The following is an 18,400-nucleotide window of genomic DNA, read 5'->3' on the forward strand; positions in this document are numbered from 1 at the left end:
TGGAAAGCAGGCTCAGCTGCTGAATGACAAAAGAAAAATCCTTTCTCAAGGCCTAATTCTCCAAACGTGCACGTGTCCATGTGAAGCAGCCAGCCTCGCTGCGCGGGCGAGCGGTTCCAGCACACCCAAGCACCCGGCGGCAGCAGCATCTGCAGAGCCTCCCCGGTATTGATGAACAAGCTTTGGGCTGGCTCACATCAGCAGAACTTGGAGCAATGGCCGCCAGCTCGGGGAGGAGCTGTTGTCTGCAAAGGGCTGAAGGCATCCATGCAGAGCAGTCATCTGTTGCTGCAACAGCCAGCAGTGGGACGGGGCGGCCACGGCGTGGCACAGCGCATCCAAAGGCGCCTGCAAACACTGCACTGCTTGTTCTTCCCCCATGCAAAACATCTCCCCCAGAGGTCTGTTCCACTAACATGGAATCATACAACCAAAGAATCACACAGGTTGGAAAAGACCTCTAAGATCCCCATGTCCAACCCCAACGCACCGCTACCATGCCCATTAAGCCACGTCCCCAAGTGCCACATCTCCGCATTTCTTGAACATCTCCAGGGACAGAGACTCCACCATCTCCCTGGGAACACACAGCTCCGTGTTTTCATGTCATGGTTTTCGCTTTTTTTTTTTTTTTTGGTTTTCATCAATAGCAGGGAATGAAATAAACATGGTTTCATTTCTCTTTACTACAAAAAAAACATCAGGATGCTTAGTCCTGCCTGGTGAACCACCACGTTCACAGCTCTGCTCCTCCCTCCCTTCCTTTCCTTCCTACTGGCAGTTGTTCCTTTTCTTGGTGTGCTTGGCATGCATAGGGATGTGAGGATTTCTCTGATAAAGTGCAAGTGCTGTTGGTCCTTATAAATAAGGGAAGATTGTGCATCTACATTTGTCTCCTGGCTCAGCGCTGAGCAGCCTCGGGGCGGCGGGACCGTGTCCTTCTGCAGAGCGGGGGAAGCTCGTGGCAATGGAGCCCTGCCTGGGGTTGGAGCTGTCTGACTGTGCTCCCTGACGGACAGACACACAGACACATCCCCTTTCCCACGGCTCCACCGGACCGAGCTCCAGGCAGCGGCTCCCTAAGGGAAGGAGCACACCACGATGCTCCCGGTGCCAGGAACGAGGGACTCAGATAGATTTTGTGATGTCAAAACTGCTATCAAGATTACACTGAATACCCACGGGAAGGACTCGGTGCAGCCAGTAGATACAAATAAATAGAAAGATCAATGGGTAAAGCACAACACGATGGCAGAGCCGGAGTGGATCGGTGCCAGCAAAGTGAGAAAAAGAAGGAAAACTGAAGCGATGCGATAGCGAGGATCATTGGCACGAGCTGCACCGCTCACATCAGCAACACACAAAGGCCTGGGGCAGGGAGCCCTGCAGAGACCCTGCTGCAGAAGGAACCGGCTCAGCCACGGAACAAAACCCTCCAGACCCAGCGTCACCCTGTGTCCAGCTCCAGAGCTGCTCCGCTGCCCCGGAGCCACAGGGAACGCCGCCAGTGCCCCCAAGGATGCTCAGTTCACATCCACCTCTGGCACGGAAGACTTCTACCCGGGGCGGCTCCCATAAGGATGGGGGAAAATGCTCCAGGCTACGGAACCCCGTCGGAAAAGGACAGAGAACGCTACGGGACGAAGCGGCTGCATGCGTGGCGATGCGCAGCGCCAGAAGGGCCGGCTTGCCTTGTCACTGAACAACACGCTGAGAATAAAAGAAATGGAGCTGAGGATCTATTGGATGATGGGAACGCGTGTCTGGGTAATCCTAAAAAACTGTCCACACTCAGGAGGGTGGGTTACAAAAAGAACCGGAGGACTTTGGTCTGAACTCCGCTGCCCTTCGCGCTCTGATCAGCACCGCGGGAAGCATCTCATGATGGGACGCCAGCAGACCCCTCTGGACCCCGACTTTGTCCCCTGCGAGTGCCGTCCCCACCGTGATCAGGCTGCCAACAGCTGGAAAACCCCTTTTCCCTTCTGCTCTTGCTCCAGACCCGCCTTCAAAGCTCTCCATGCCCATCGCATCGGGGCCGCACGGCGCGAGCACCCACTGCCACCGCGGCCCCGTCACGCGCCCACCGCTGGGAACGCACCTCCAGAATGAAAAGTAAAACTATCTATATATGTATACATACATATATATGCTTATACATACACACACACATATATATATGTATATGTCTATCTATATATACACATCTAGGTTTGAAAGGCAAGCTGCCCAAGTAGAAAACATCGCTTTAGCTAGGTCATATTATGCATGTTAAAGAAATCAGACTTTTAGCCCATGACATTTTCTTTAAAAATGAGTATTTAAGATCTTCAAAAATTGCTACAGTACAAAAAAAGTGTTTTTTGTGTGTGTATATATTTGCTCTGTATATATATCATATGTATGTATGTATCAATGACCCCATTGGAAGAGACGCCCCTCCCCTGTCCTCTGTAGCATTTCTGCGTGTTACTGACTTAGCTTCTGCTTCTCACGAAGTCTTTTGCATCAGTACATGGCACATAATGGTATTATTGGCACAGGTTCAGAATCGTAGTCCGTATCCCAAGCTCCAGCTGCTCAGCCCTGCTCCTTTCAGCTCTTCTCGGTCTCCTCTTCCTTCGTGGGATTCTTTGCTCACACACTTTTCTCTTCTCCAAAACAAAACGAAACAATGCACTCTTTGAGAAACGCAGTTACCTATAGGCGTGTTCATTTCTATAAAAATATATTTGGCCCATAGAACGCTGCTCTTTGAGTCTCCTACTGGTAAACAGAAATGGTAGGTACAGGTAACCCATTATTTTTTAAATTTTTTTACAGGTTCACCAATGGAATCCTGCAGAAAGAAAAAACGAAAAGACAATGAAAGATTAAGTCATACCAGGGGAACGCAGCCAGGCTTGCATCAGTTCTCTCCAGCTGCAGCCACCCTACTGCCGCCCACCACTGGTGGTAAGGATCAGTCCCCCTGCCCTGCAGAGCCCACCCTCTGCCCTCTGACCACACACATCCCATCCCCTTCCATGCAGGGACAGATCCCAGCCCTGCCTGGCTCCCACCTGGACCCCAGCCCCACTCCTGCCACCTGGGCAGCTCGTGACATTGGGATGCAGCGTCCCACGCGTGTTGGTGCAGTGAATGCTTTGGGTGAACAGCAGGAGTGAGTAAGAGGCTTAGGTGTGCCTTACTGCACACTTCTCAGTCTGTTTTCCAAAGAGTAATTTATTTCTGATCACTCTGGAGCTTTTCATACTTAGGATAAGAGCATCGAGTGCTCTGGCAGATGAGAAGGCGATGATGAGTACTAACAAGATTTTCTAAAGTTAAATGCCCTAAAGAAATCAATAGAGAATTGGTTAAGCATCAAAACCAGAGATCCTATTGAAGTTCTTCTCAAGCTATTTATTTGCCATCTTCTGACAGATCGCTCCCTACGTGATCTTTAAACCTTTAGAAGACAATTAGTCCCCATCAGTGGCGTGGCCGCCTGCTTTTTGCATATGGGATTTCATGGCCGTCGACATGCGCTGCGCTGCAGCCAAGCATGCCTTGTGACTGCTGCACGTGGAGGAGCTCCGCACGCAGCCCCGTGCCTGCAGAAGTGCTGTCCTATGCACTACGACCTCTGGCCAGCTGGTGATCAGCACCCCAGAAAGCAACATCACTTTTAAGCAAGATGTCTAGCATATACCATCCCCAAGAAGGATGCTGCCGTTCGAACTAATTAGCTGGGCAGATTTCAGCGAGTCCTTAAGCTCTTGTTCTGGGGCTGTGCAGGGAATGCTTGTTATTCCTCAGAAGACAAGCCCGGATCTTTACGATGACTCATTATCTGTTAATGTTAATACAAACCATTTGCTGTTGTCAGGCAGAATGAGGACGCGGCAGCGGCTGCTCGCCACGCGCAAAGCACAGCATTGCCATGCAGTAGTAGCAATTTGGGCTGTCTCGTGAAAAAAAAGCTGGGCTCGGATCCACACTGTCACACCAGTAAGATTTCAGACCCTCAAACGACCACTTCTCCAGCGCCGGTGCTGAAGGTGCACACAGCTCTGGATGAATACCACTGAGCGCGTGCGTTGCAGGATGGGCAATTTGTATTGTATTCCAAATAGCCTCGTTGTGCAAAGTAGGTCAGCGCTTGATCAACCTTACAGATTTTTGTATAATCTCATTCCACGGGGTTTTTCAGTCAAAGAGAGTGGGATTAAGGACAAGAATAGTGCAAAAGACCGAACTTGATTTCGGGGGCCGGCGTGAAGCCCAGCAAAGCAGCCCTGCTGGCCGTGGCTCCACAGATGCACCCCTAGGACTCCTCACTCTGCTCCCGGTGCCAATGCTGTAATTGACCACTTCACTTTGCACAGAAAACAGCCCCGGGCCACATCGCTGCTGCAGCTGTGCCGGCCTGCGAGAACGGTTCCCGGCTATTGAAGTGCAGAAATAGCCGACGTGCTGCCTGTTGCAGAGGTGTGACATTCATCTACAAGCAAGCGCTCCGGAGGGGGTTGGCAGCAGGCGGGTGAAATCTGCTGGAAAACTCCAGCAGCTGTTCTCCATGGGCACAGAGCTCTGCTCTTCAGAGGGCCAGCGCTGCGGTGTCACACGGAACAGCTCACGTTGGCAGAGGATGAACCTGACCTAAGGAAATGACTTCAACATCTGCTCGCCATGTAAGCAGATGAGTTCCACCACGTTGTCTTACAAAAGCTCAGCGCTGCCGGCAGCAACCAGAGCTGGCTGTGCCATATTGCCCTTACACTGTGCCAACCCCTGGACCTCCACCCTGCTGCCCCTTCCCCCCCAGTGGCCCAGTCAGCCCAGCAGTGACTGAGCTGCCACCTCGGCAGTGATGCTCAGCTCTTGTACACGGAGCACAACCTGAACAGTCCCCACGAATCTCATGCCCACCTCCCAGTGTTCATCCATACAAAGTTTTCACGTCCCCTCTCCGCTCCTGCCATCCTCGTCCCCGGCCACACCACGTCTCATGCCTGGAGCTCTGAATGTATACATTTGGTAGCACTAATTTGCTTATTAGGAAGCTAAGAGCTGTGAAGTGCCATCAATTAATACTTGCAAAGTACTCTGAGCCTTTCCAAGGGAAGGAGCTCCCAGTGCCAAGGATGGTGCAGTTTCCAACCCCTGTGTGCTGTGCTGTGCTCTGCTCATGGGCTGCTTGGGGCCCATCCCCTGCACACCCTGCAAGAAGTGGGCTGGAAGGGAGAGCTGCAGCTAACCTGGAAGCTCCAGTGCATCCTTCCACTGCTGCTGGGGCTAAAACCCAGTGACCAGACAGCAATGATGGAGGGGACAGCCCGCAGGCAAACACCTGCAAACAGAGCTGCCCCGGTGCGGGCACACGTGTGTGGGCAGGGAACGTGTTTTGGAGTGATCTCATATAGTTAATATTAATGAAACCAAACAGAACTTTATAAATAATTGAAACGTTATCACAGGGCTAATGCTCCGGGTAAAATTTGGATAGATTTTTCCGGAGCGCTTTGGTATGAACGTTATGGATCCCAGGAAAACAGGTCAATGAGAATTTCAAGGATTTAATAAAGCCTAATGGAGCAGCTTTGGACTATTTAAAGAAATCCATCGAAATGAGCAGGGACTCAGTCCTTGGCGCAGCATTGCACAGCACGTTGAGGAGCAGCAGTGGGAACTGCACGGGTTTCCTGCAGCGGGCAGCAGCCGCTCTCCTCCAGGCACCGGAGCTGTGCAGTAGGTCTGGCTTGGTTTCTGTTTGTTTTTTTCTAAAACCATTTGAAGCCAAGGGACAGCTATCACAGCCTGCAAAGCTCGTGGTGCAAAGGGTACGGCACGCCACGGCTGCCGGCTTTCAGGTGCACATCAAAATGCAGAACCTATCTCAGACCTGCTCCGTGCTGATCCCTGCTTGCCCACACAAGCTCTTTGGCCAGGCACCTTCATGCTCTGCCCTTGTGGCCACAACAGCCAAATCAGAGAAACGACGAGAGAGCATTAGCAGATGGGGACTAAGAGCTTCACCCCAGAAGGTTCCCTCTCTGAGGAGCTAAAAATGCTCATTGGATAAGAAACTGCCTTGGATGCTAATTGCTCAAGGCGCTCCCTGGAGCCCCTTCCTTGGGCTGTGTCAGCGTGGGGCCCACGAGGAGGGCTGGGCTCAGCCCCGTGCCCTGCCCCAGCCATGTGCTGCCTGGGACCATTAACTTTTTATTCCCGTTCATTCTAATCTCATTATATTTCTGTGTTCAGTTGCCGAGCGCGATGTTAAACAGGCTGTTCTGAGCAAGCCGCAGCCAGGGGAGGCTGGAAGTTTCATTTACACTGAATGTATGATTCATTGCAGCAGGGGCTTGGGACCGACGGGTTAATGTACCTGAGCTTGGGGCTGGAGCTGGCACGGCCGCCCCGCTGCGAAGCGGCACGCGGTGATGCCTAATTGCTTTCTTGCCACCTTCATGGGAGCAGGTAGATGAAAACAACCCAAGCTAGCTAAAAACACTTCAAAACAATCCCCAAACAATGCAACAGCAGAACAGGAAGCAGCTGGAGCCCACCCCAGCCCCAGCACACAGCCATCTCCCACCGGGACCCGCCATGCCGGGATGTGGGAAGCTGTACCTACCAGGAAACAGCCAGACGGCGTCTGCCCTGCCCGGGAAGTAAAACAGGCTTCGGCCAGTCAGCAGGAGATTTCAAACCATTTCTCAGACACAAAGGCCACAGGAATAAGATGCCGATCAGAAGAAGAGGGTCTGCAGCGAGCAGAAAAATGGGCTTGTGAGTGCCGGTGCGTAACACGAGCGAGCTGCGGAGGCGTGCTGCGCACATCGGCTTCCCCAGAGGGAGAGCAAAACCTCTACAGCAACGCTTGCAGTGGGCTCATTGGCCTGGGAAAGCAGCGTGGTGCTAAGCAGGGAAAGAAGCGTGGCTGGGTGGTTGGCATGGGGACATTCAACCAACCCATAGCAATCCTATGGGGACATCCCCGGTGTCCCCTCGTAGCAGAGCCAGCGCTGTGTGTGGGGCATGGGGCTGTGCATTGCCCATGTGGGGCTGCCCAGAAAGCATCTCCTTTAGGCACAGAGCACCGAGCCCTGCCAGCATGCGGATGGGGCAGGGGAGCAGCACTTCCCCACCCCATATCAGCCCACCGGGGTTCACGGCCACATTGACGCACGCACACAACGAAATGGCTTGAAAATCCCAATTCTCTGCCTTCCAAGATGGGAGGAAGCACCAAAAACTGCAAATGAGCAAATGACGTGGGGTCACCCCGTCCTCCTGCACTCCTCCCTGTGCGGGCAATGGGCACCTGGAGATGGGCTCACACCGCTCCGTCAGCTCCCATTATGCCCCTCGTTAACGTATCATTATTTCGTGCCAGACAAATGGCTCATTTGGTTCTCGCAGCCTGCTCCATCATTAATCACATCGCCCATTCACAAGCGAGCAGCTCTTTAGATGGCACTTAGGAGACAGCAGAAATTCTGGGAGATGGATCTGAGCAACATTTCCCGGCTGGGGGTGGAGGCAGGGAACTGAGAAACGCGGTGCCAAACCCGACCACGGTGCTCAAGGGGTGCTCAAGGGAAGGGACACCGATGCTGCAAGGACACGGAGCGGCACAGCCGAGCCCTACTGCAAACCAGGGATGGGATGGAGGCAGCGGGAGCAGGGCGCACGGGGACACGGCGACGCATCGCCCCACCTGTTTCCATTGAAGGTCGCTTTGTAATCTCCAGGCGAGTGCAATGCCTCCTCCGTGTACACAGGCACCGGCGTCCTGACACACTCATGGGAGCACTGCAGCGTTTCGTTGTAGGCTGTGAAGATGTCCAGGCTGCTGGGCACGCGGGCTGGGGTGAAGTCGGTCAGGTTCTGGCAGCTCTCCTCCTGCTGCGTGATTTTGCGTTGGTGGCTGTTGCGCCGCGCGGCCCCGCTCTGCGTGCAGCTGGGGAGGGGAGGGGGGGGGGGGAGGGGGAAGAGGAGCACATGTGGCCATTAATTACGCACCATTCGACCAAAGGCCGGCCCCCAATCAAGAGCTCGTTTTGCTTTACTTATTATTTATTTATCTATTATTTGAAAAGTTGGAACCTTGCTAGCCGGGAGGCGCGGGGAAGCCCGACCTGCAGGCAGCAGCACAGCTCTGTGGGAGCTCAGCAATGCCACCAGGGCCCTGCTTTGCTGCTGGGGACCTCTGAGTCCCCGAGCACAGCGGCACCATGGCAGCCGGCACCGCTGACCTCAAAGTAGGGCAGTTTCTCTGGGAAAATAGGTAAAGTCACGAGTGCCTGAAGCAAGAAGCTAACCTATTTTACCGGGCGCACAGCCTGTGTTAAGGGAATAAATGAGAGCAAATGAAGCTCGAGGAGCACAGGAGCGCTCCAGGGGATGGGGCACACTTAGAACTGGTGGCATCCGAGAGGCTCAGAAGAGAGACAGACTTCAGCCCCGGAGCCACAGGGAGGTGGCACAGCAGCAGTGCAACCTGCAGGGCCACAGAAGGCAGACACCTCGCTGGATGATGTCACCAGATGATGTCACTGCAGAGTCTTGCAAAAGCTGCTCACCCAGCAGCAATGCACAAGCACCCCCACACCAAAGTGGGCCACACGGTGCTCACTGTAGTTTTGGTGTAAAGTCCCTCTCCCTGGGATGCCTGTCCCAGCCCAGCCCCACTGTGAGGCCCCTTACCAGTTTTTTAAGACAAGAGTTGTTATCAGAGCAGCTATGACCATGATGAGGGACACGGTGATAGTGATGATCTGATGGACTGCCAGACCTGGAAGAGAAGAAATCAGAGAGAGCAGAGATAGGAAACCAGGGGGACAGCACAGCACCTGCAGAGATAGGGAAGGGGAAGTGGAAGGGGAAGGGAAAAGGGAAGGGGAAGGGGAAAGGGGAAAGGGAGTGGAGGGGAAGGGGAAAGCAAAAGGGAATGGTAAGAGGAAAGAGGAAAGAGGAAAGAGGAAAGAGGAAAGAGGAAAGAGGAAAGAGGAAAGAGGAAAGAGGAAAGAGGAAAGAGGAAAGAGGAAAGAGGAAAGAGGAAAGGGAAAGGGAAAGGGAAAGGGAAAAGGGAAGGGAAGAGGAAAGGGAAAAGGGAAAAAAGGGAAAAGGGAGAGGGAAAGGAAAAGGAAAAGAGGAAAGGAGGAAGGGGAAAGGAAAAGGGAAGGGAAAGAGGAAAGAGGAAAGAGGAAGGAGGAAAGAGGAAAGGAAAAGGGGGAAAAGGAAAAAAAAGGAAAAAGGAAAAGGGAAAAGGGAGAGCTCCCAGTGCATGAAGAGCCCCGAGGCATTCCCCCAGAGCAGCACATCGCATCCCTCTGCCCTCCTCCCACAGCACAGGGCTGGAGCAGCCCCGGGGAACAGGAGCACAGTTCTCTCTCCTGCATTACATAAAATAATCTTTAAGTCGGGCCTCTCGTTTCCTCCCCTCTCGAGTATGTTCCTTGTCAGCCCGAATTAGGCACGAAGAACGGAAGCACTGTGAAGATGCATACCCTCTGGGATGGAACAGGAAACTTGAGCACAGCCTTGCAGTGGGTGCGGGATTAACCAGAGCTAATAATTACAGTACTAACTGCTGCTCACTTAAGAAGGTCGGTTGGGCTCATTTTCTCCTAATTCACCTTACACAGGGTATAATTTTGGCTCGTGCATCATTCCTAATGAGCAGTTTGGAAACAAAAGCATCTCGATGTACAGTATGTTTGTGATTTTGCGCCGCTTTACAGTTGCAATTTCGTAATGAAATGATTTTCCTGGCTGCAGCCCAAGGATGTGCTATTTTTCACAAACAGATGTTGCAAGCTCCTGACGGGTGATGTTTTTAACAAATAAATAAATGGCAGCGCGACAGGAAAACAAGCGGCTTATATCTATGTGAGACACACACACAGAGCTGCTGGTTGGCGTGAGTGTGCGTGGCGAGGAAAGCGCTGCTGCCCACGCAGGAGCGGTCCCAGCCAGCTGCATGCAGGCCCAGCTGGTGCTGCAGCTCTGCATCCTCGGCCAGCAGCTGTATGCACGTCTGTGTGCTGCTCTGCTGCCTTCTCAAAGGATGGGAGATGGAAGTTTGGGCTCTCCTGAGGTTGGTTCTCTTGTTTTCCCCCCGCTCAGCCTCACGCAGGGGTTGAGGGTTCCCTGCCCACATCCACACTGCTGACAAACCTCCTCCATGCAGAGGCTGATCAGATCCAGCCCCACACCTGGGGCAGAACCACCTCCCCAGGGCACAAAGCGCTCAGTGCCCCGAGTAGAGCTGCTCATTCCCCAGAAGCACGAGGGGAAATGCTGCTGACCCGAGGAACAGCCGCCTCCATCCGCAGGGGCACAGCCAGCATCGCGCCCGCTATCTCTGCTGAAGAGCCACGGCTCTCTTGTTCTCACTGCTGGCACTGCGCTGCTGCAGGACCTGAGGACTCAAGCCAGTCCCGTTGCCAGCGTGTCACCCAAAAGTGATGGACAACGCTGCCCGTGCACCTGACTGGGGCACTGGTACGAAGCAGTTTGCCAGCCCAGGGGGCCATGGCCTGGGGGGGCCTTTTGCACCCCTCGGAGCTCAGCTCTCCTCGGTGCCTCTGTCTTGTATATAGAGAGAAACAACAGATGGGAGGGTTTCAGCCTGGAGCGGAGAGCCGCGGGCGTAAAGAACAGCAAAAGCAAGAGCAAAACAATAAAAACTGAAGGCAGGGGGTTTCTGGAAGGAGACACGCTCACACTGCTCACCGTGCTTTGCCAGAGGACGCGATGTGGGGGCACATTCGTGTCCCAGTGCCACGCACCGCACCGCGCTCCCCCAGGGGTGGCCGCTCGCCAGCATCCCGGCGGAGACGGATCCCGGAGGGATGAGTCAGGGTTATTTTTCTCCCTTTGACTCAAGCACCTATTCCACAAATGACCCGTTTCCTTCATTTACTCCCAATTACGCTTCAATTGGTTCAAACAAACGGCGACAAGGTTCCTCCGGAGAGCACTTGGCGGCGGCAGCTGCCGAAAGCAAAGCGAGGGGCGCGGAAGCGGCCACGTGCGCCCGGTGCACAGCCCAGGTGTCCCCAGGGTGCAGGAGCAGCCCCACATCGTGCGCTGTGCCATCCTCACACGGTGCCACCCCACACCGTGCCAGGGTCAGGAGCAGTGTGAGCCCAGCAGCTGCACTGCACAGCACTGCATGGCACAGCACAGCACAGCACAGCACAGCACGGCACAGCCGCCAGCCGCAGCGCTCTTGGAGCAGCTCCCAGTGGGACACCGCCGGGCAAGATAAAAGGAAAAGCTCTAAAAATAAAGTCCACGCAACCCAGTGCCCGATTCCTTTGCAAACGGGAGCAGCTTCGGAACGCAGACCTCGAGGGGAGCCGGGTGGGGGGAGGTGGGGACGAGGGAGAGCCCAGCGCTGCGGTTAGAGCTCGTGCTCATTGGACCCCAAGCACAGGGAGAACAGATTGCGGGTGGCAGAGCCTGGGAAGGATGGCAGCTCTTCCAAGCAGGGCACATGGGCTTTAAGAAGAGCTGGATAATTTTAGACTGTGGCACATACATCAGTTGCCATATGCACTAGCATAGTTCCTTTGCATCGCACTTTAACTCTGCACTGAGGTCTAGGAAGACTTCCAGGGGATGGGGAGCATTTCCCCTAGAAGATGGAGACGAGAACAGGGCCTACACGTGGCTGAGGTGGCTTCTTGGGAAGCCCTACAGCAACACCTGCCAGAACAAAGAGTAATTTGCCTTTGTTCTTACTTAGTAAACATATAAAAGCCTTTCCTCCCGGCCTTCAAAGAAATATATGGAACGGCACGAAGCAAAATCGATGAAGAACATCCAACCTGCAAGATGAGGTGTTAATGGATGGGGCACGCTGGGACACGGGAACATCCCATAGGGGGCACCTGGGGGGAGCGCAGCGAGATGACAGAGAGAAGGGCCGCCAGGAGCAAAGCGGTGTTTTAAATATAAGCCATAGGAAACCAATCTGTCTGGAGGAAAGGGACCTGGAGGATAAGATCAATAGCTCATAAAGCGAAATTACCAGCACGCTGCTGACTGCGAGAGGCGCCGAGGGAACGTGGGGATCGCTGCGAGCACCAGTTTTTAGTGGGCATGGTGGTCACGCATTGGTGGTTGGACTTGGGGATCCCAGGGGTCTTCTCCAACCTGAATGATGCTGCGGTTCCATGAGTGAGCGTGGCGGGGACGGGGTGACTGCAGATGATCTCAGAGGTCTTCTCCAACCTTAAGGATTCTATGGTTCAAAGCGGGCGGCCAGGCCCTTGCTCACTTCTTTCGTGTTTTTTATTCCTCCGTCTCAAGTGAGCCTGGACGTGCTCAGCACTGCACCACTTTTCCCAGCAGAGGGGAAACTTTTGGCCCTTGCACAGAGCACCACCCCCTGTGCATGGAGGCTCTGTCAGGAGCCGCAGGTCAGCCCCAAAGTCCCCTTCCCTGAAAGAACGCTGCATCACAGAGGGCTGCCCCCAGCTCGTTATAGATGCAGGTGGTCGCTTAATTGCACATTGATCACCAGGAAGAGCCCGGTGAGCGCACGGTGAGCGGGCGGCTGCAGCTGCACGCGGTGCTGATACCTCCTCCCGGCAAGGGGACTGCAAACACTTCACTCTTACAAGGCTTTTACTAGTAAATTTGACGCAGTGACCATTTAACTCGAGGGTAATTACAGGAGAAGTATTTAATGGAATTGAAAGTGTGTCCAAACCCCGGCGCTTCTGCTAGTGCAGCAGAATTTAATGTGTCGCATGCCAGGAGGGAAAGCTCTTCAAAGGCACTCTTTGAACCCTTGGAAATGCTGAAATATTGCTGGGTTTTTCCATCCGCACGCCGTCCTGCTGAGCATCGCTCCCACCCGGGACTGCTCATGGTGCAGCACCAGGTTGGCGTTGCCGTATCCTGGTGTGGTCCTGCAGTCCCAGCCTGCAGCCACAGGGCTTTACAGGGCTCTGGGCCTTACAGAAATCTTGATGCTGTGGCTCCTTGTTCTGGAGAACAAGGCTCAGCAGCTCATGGGCACCCGCCGTTAGCACCCACGCCGGGCAGCAGCGGATGGGCTGGACTGCTCAGACAGGAGACCTGCATGCGACCGTAAAACGGGATTCCAAATTCCCCCAGCCGAGGGAGAAAAAATCCCATCTCCTCCAAGCAAGCAAATGCTAAGGCTTTTATTTCCTATGTTAAATACCATATATTTGCCACCAAGATGAAAGCGCCGGATTTTTGGCCTTTCTGCCCACCTTTTGAAACAGCTCCTGGACAGCTCTGCATCGACAGAATTAATTCCAGGAGAAAATCCATTCGAGACTAATGTCTCACCACCGCAGAAGTGCGCAATGGCGGCAAGCAGGAGATATAAGCTCTTAATTAAAAACAAAGAGAACCTCTATCCCCCAAGGCCCTTATTTCAACAGCACTGGTTAGAGAGACCATATTTTTCATTTTCCCAATAAAAACAGCCACGAGCCTCAGCTCTTTGAAGACCCTCGTCAGGGCCTCTAAGCTGCATGAAATTAAAAACGGAGCAGAAACAGCTTCATTTTGTTTTGCAGAGTATAATCTTGAGTTACCATTCATGGCAGAAAAACACCAGCTGCTCCAATTACCTGCAACATCCCAGGCAGGGGAGCTGCAATTCTGCAACCCTGCTCCTTCCTGCAGGCGGTTGGCTGAGGAGCTCTGCCACTCGGTTCTTTCATGGGTGATTCCTGGTTGAGTGCTGGGATAGGGGAAGGTTGGCTGAGGAGCACACCGGTATGCTGGGGTCACTGGGTCCTGTGGGCTGTGGAGGGGTGGGGTGAGCTGGAGGGAACGCTTAATTGCAATTAGGCACGCATGGTTGGCCCCGCAGCCTCTCGCTGATCAATGAGAGCGTCGCTTCTGGCCAGGAGAGCGCATCCCCAGCACGCTGCCAGCAACAAAAGGGATCGGCTCAGGAGAGCGGGTGAAAAGCTTACGGAGGGAAAAGATGAAAACGCAGACGGAGTCGGTGCCCGTGGGAATCATTCCCCAGCCAAAACAACCTCCTCGGTCATTTCCACAGCAAGTAACCATGAAAGCATCCAAGCCCGCACGGGAGCCAGAAGCCAGCGTCACCAGCCCTGCACCGCCCTGCCCGGCATTCAGCTCGCATCAGGCAGTGCTCACGCTGTTTTGCAGCCTTGAGCCTGCTGCCTTCAACACCTGCAGGAGCAAAGGAGTGCTCGCTGCTTAGGAGCCATCAGTGGCACCGGGATGATTTCTTGCCTGAGCCCCAGCGGGCAAAACTCGGCTGCAAGCTGGAGCCCGCGCCAAGGCAGGAGGGATCTGATGCTGGAAGTGTCACGCAGCCCATAAACCTGCTGCTGGACAGAAACATTCAATGGGGAGCACAGCACGAGAGTTCTGCAGCAATCACGGTTACAAACGGCCTCTTCCCAGGGGGGATCAGCAGGATTTTGCCCTAATGCTAAGCACAGTGCTGCTGGAATAGCTCTTATGAAAACTAATCTGCAAGAAACACGACGGTTGACCTGGTGCACTGGGAAACGTCTCTAGGTCTGCCCTGCTAACACCTCTACTCCTACAGCAGAGCCTCTGCGTGTTTGGCCCCACGTGGGGTGGGGGCTCTGGGGGTCCCCCTGTCCTGGGGAGTGCAGCGCTTCATCCCTGGCCCCTGTGTGACACTGCGCAGTGCTGCAGCTGTGAAATCCCTGAGATCAGCCCTGAAACCCCGCCTGGGGAGCACCAATAATCCTGAAGTCAGAATGCAGCTCTTCAGCAACAAAAAGCCAAGGTTCCTCGAAACAGCCTGGTATTTGGGGCTGGGCTGTTGAAAGGGGAAGAATATCCCACTGCTGCTGCTGCTCGGAAATCTTCTTGCCAAGAAAGAAGATCCTGGAGGCTTACGCTAAAGACACCGGGACTTATCTGCTCAGGTGTTACAGCAAATAGCAGCAAGCAATAAATATTCCTGAGAGCAGAAGAGGAGCGTTCCTGGCTCATTTAGACGCACGTGGGCGAAGGCGGGCGCGCACACAGCATCTGCTGATCCTGGGGAAAACAACAGGCAGAGAGAGCTCAGCTCGCACCACGCTCGCTTCGGGAGCCGTCCTCCTCCTCCCAGCTCCTCCATCCTTAAGGGAAGTCATGCAGCCTCCTTGGGGAACCTCCCAGGACAGCAGCAGCCCTTGCACTCCCTCCCCTGCCCCATGACAAGGGGTACACAGACCCCAGGGGCCCGTGTGTGCGGTCAGCTGGGACCACAGCAACCACAGGATGAGACACAGGGATCTTCCTCCTCTGTGCGTGGCACGGCCCAGCCCCATGGAGTGCCCCACATGTCCTCCTCCTGCCGTGTGGAACGGCCTGTCTGACAAATTAAGACAAAACGCAGCCTCGTTTCCAGCTCGGCAGAAGCTATTTTAGGTTTTGAGGAGAGATACGAATCGAAAGCTCGATAATCCCGCAGGATCCATGGGCTGCCCACCCGGGGCTGAGATGGGAAGGGAGAGGAGGAGCGCCCATCTGTGCCAGCCCCGAGCACCATGCACTGCGTGCGGAGCAAAGCACTGCACCCCGCACAGCAGCATGGCCAGCAGCGCAGCAGGGAGCACGCCGCAACCCACGGGTGGGCACTCAGCCTCTCCATGGCTGCCCCGAAGGGCTGAGCTCCCACCTCCCACCAAAGCAGCAGCTCCATTCCATCTGCCCATGGTTTTAAAGACTTTTTATCTTCAATTAATTCCTTTGAAGCCTTTGGCAGATGCTATCTCGGTGCACCCGGCAGCCCCGCTCCCATCCCTTCCTTTTGAAGCGGGGTCACCTCTGGGCAGCAGCACGGTGCAGGGCAGCAGCCACAGCCCCATGGACACGGCCACAGTGGGGTCCCCAGCACTGCCCACTGCCACCAGCACGAGCTCTGCTATGAGCACGCTGCTCAAGGAGCACGATGCCAAATCCATTGCCTACCAGCCATCAAATAACCATTCGGAGCAGCAGACGGCACATAAAGTCTTCTGCCTTATAAAGCACTTAAAGGTTTAATTAAAGATGGCTTTTTTTTTTTTTTTTTTCTAATCATACAGACAGGAGAGCTTCAGACAACTCAGTGAGTGTGATCGGTGCCCAGATTTCAGCAGTCCCCAGTTCACCCTTTGGGCTGAGCCGCGCCGGGAGCACAGCAGCCCTGCACCGACCAAGCACTCCTCCAACCTTTCCCTCTCACAGCACTCCGGAATTTTAATTATTTCTCTCCTTACATGCTCCGTCGTAAAATGGATATGACAGCCCCCGAAAAAAAAGGAAGCACATTTTTTGAAAAGCATAAGCATAAACTACGCCTGGGTGAACATATTGAGGCCCCATCTGACTGCCATCAGCACTCTTGCCAGGCGCTGAGCAGACATAGGTGGCACCGGGATAAACACACCTGATTGTCAGTTTACTTGCTGCAAAGAAACAAAACAGAAACCCTTGCACGACAACACCCACCACCGGCAGAGCCGCACGCACCATTTTGCTCTTTTCTTTTTGGATGCTAGAAGCAATCACTTGTCTGTCTTTCTCCTCCTAAGCAGGATATTTGCCGTTCCACGGGAATTTTTAGCCTTGTTTTTCTGCCGGTGAGTCACAGATAAATGGCTCCTGTCTCTTTTCTCCCCTTCACCAAGCAGGAGCGGGGTGAGAGGAGGAAGACCTGAGCGAGATGGCTTTCATTGCTTGTCCAACCAACTGCTGCCACGTTGGCTGTACCCGGAGCACAAAGGCTCCGCACCCGCAGTGCCATCCCTGTAACCACGGGGTGGGTGCTGGGGCCACCCCAACATTGCCTATCCACAGGGAGCTCCTGGCAATGCCAGGCAGGGCTGTGGGACGGCTGCTGTGCTGCTGGCCGAGGCAAAGCAGGAGTACAAACAAGTTACCTAATCCTCATTTGTAACCATATGTTTTCCCAGGCAGAGAACAAATACTTCCAGCCGCTGCCGCTTACATAACGGAGAGGAGCAGTGGCAGGAGACATGGGCTCTGCATGCGCTGCACCAACGCCCCGTCAAGGCGCAGCTGGTCACTTGCTCGCCGTGATGTGGGGTGGAAGGTGACCCCGGTGCTCCCGATGCCCTGCAGCTCCCTCCTGCCATTCCCTGCCCGAGGGGATGCGGGCAGCAGTGGGATCCATCATCACACAGCGGGCCGGGCAGTGCGAGCTGACAGCAATGCAGGCTGGAGGTCTCCTGGCTGCTTAACACTGATGATGGCAATGAAAGCAAACATGGAGCTCAGGCACTTTTCAATGTAGAGTGGATAGGCTGAGATCAAGGCAGCCTTTAGCCCTTAGTACCCGCTCCAACCAAAGGACAAAGCCCTTTAGCCTGTGGTATCCACCACACAGCGCAAAGGAGATCGTTAACCAAGCCGTGATCCTAGAGAAGTGCTCCCTCCCTCCCCAGGGCCAGGGCTGGGGGCTGCCGTGCTCCTCAGCAGCTCAGCGATGTCCACAACGCAGCACATCTGATAAGGAAGAAGCACATCACATCCCGTTCCCAAAGCCTTCACCAAAACTCATGCCGGGGATCGTTATCAACGCTCCGTGGCTAATTAAGCCAGCTGATTCTAACGTCTTTTTTTCTATGTTTGTGTAGGTTGGGAGTTTTTCACCGCTGTAAATAATTTCTTCAAGTCAGGGAAAAGCCAGCCACAATGCTGCCCCTTGCTAGATAAATTCGTTGGGATTAAGATTGGATCGTAAAATTCTTTTTCGTTTTGACTGGAAAATCACTGTGGGCTAAAAGCAGTCAATGCGCAATGAATATGTTCTGTAAACTGTATAACAGTATCCCACAGTTTAATATTGGTAATAACAAATATAATTTGAAATAAATGGGAACCTGCTTTCTCATCCATGTCCATGCAGCAAATAGCGCTGGTGGAAAGTATTACAGTAACTGAGTGCTGCACTAAATTTGATTACGGAAGATGGTTTGTGGATGTACACCAATAATAGGAAGAATACAGCAAGCTGCTAGAAAATGTCTCAGATGAAAGGGATGATTCAGAGCTTCCATTTGCTTCCCAAGCACTCCTTAGGAATCACGCACTTATCTCAGAGCTGGGCAGTGGAAGCTCATGCCACAGTGCCCGGTGACAAGATCCTCTGGTTGTTGATTTGCCACCCACCCCAGGGAGCCTCCACCACAGGCTGCGGCTCAGCCATGGTCTTCAGCACCACACTCAACCCCTGGCATCACTACCACTACCCAGGGCTGTCTCAGGACGGAGCCAGAGTGGCGATGTGCCCACAGCCCCCTGGCACACATGGAGGAGCTGGGACCGCAGGAAAAAGCCACCCCAACCAATAGACAAAGCATGACAGCCACAAGACAAACCATGACGACCGCGAGGCAAACCACTCCAA

The 18,400-nt window shown here is 54.0% G+C and overlaps 1 protein-coding gene across 1 annotated transcript in view; it reads right to left on the reverse strand.

Annotated features, from left to right (window-relative positions):
- The window catches only part of AJAP1 (adherens junctions associated protein 1), a 29,848-nt gene continuing 12,067 nt past the window's right edge, over positions 620-18,400 (reverse strand). Inside the window, exons 2-5 of the mRNA XM_021417697.1 lie at positions 8,698-8,785; positions 7,709-7,951; positions 6,623-6,752; positions 620-2,839 (exon numbers count right to left, since the gene is read on the reverse strand). Of these exons, the coding sequence (XP_021273372.1) occupies positions 6,680-6,752; positions 7,709-7,951; positions 8,698-8,785 (404 nt within the window). The 3' untranslated portion in view covers positions 620-2,839; positions 6,623-6,679. The remainder of the gene's footprint in view (positions 2,840-6,622; positions 6,753-7,708; positions 7,952-8,697; positions 8,786-18,400) is intronic.

The sequence above is a fragment of the Numida meleagris genome, chromosome 20 (assembly GCF_002078875.1).
Source record: "Numida meleagris isolate 19003 breed g44 Domestic line chromosome 20, NumMel1.0, whole genome shotgun sequence".
NCBI classification, from domain to species: domain Eukaryota; kingdom Metazoa; phylum Chordata; class Aves; order Galliformes; family Numididae; genus Numida; species Numida meleagris.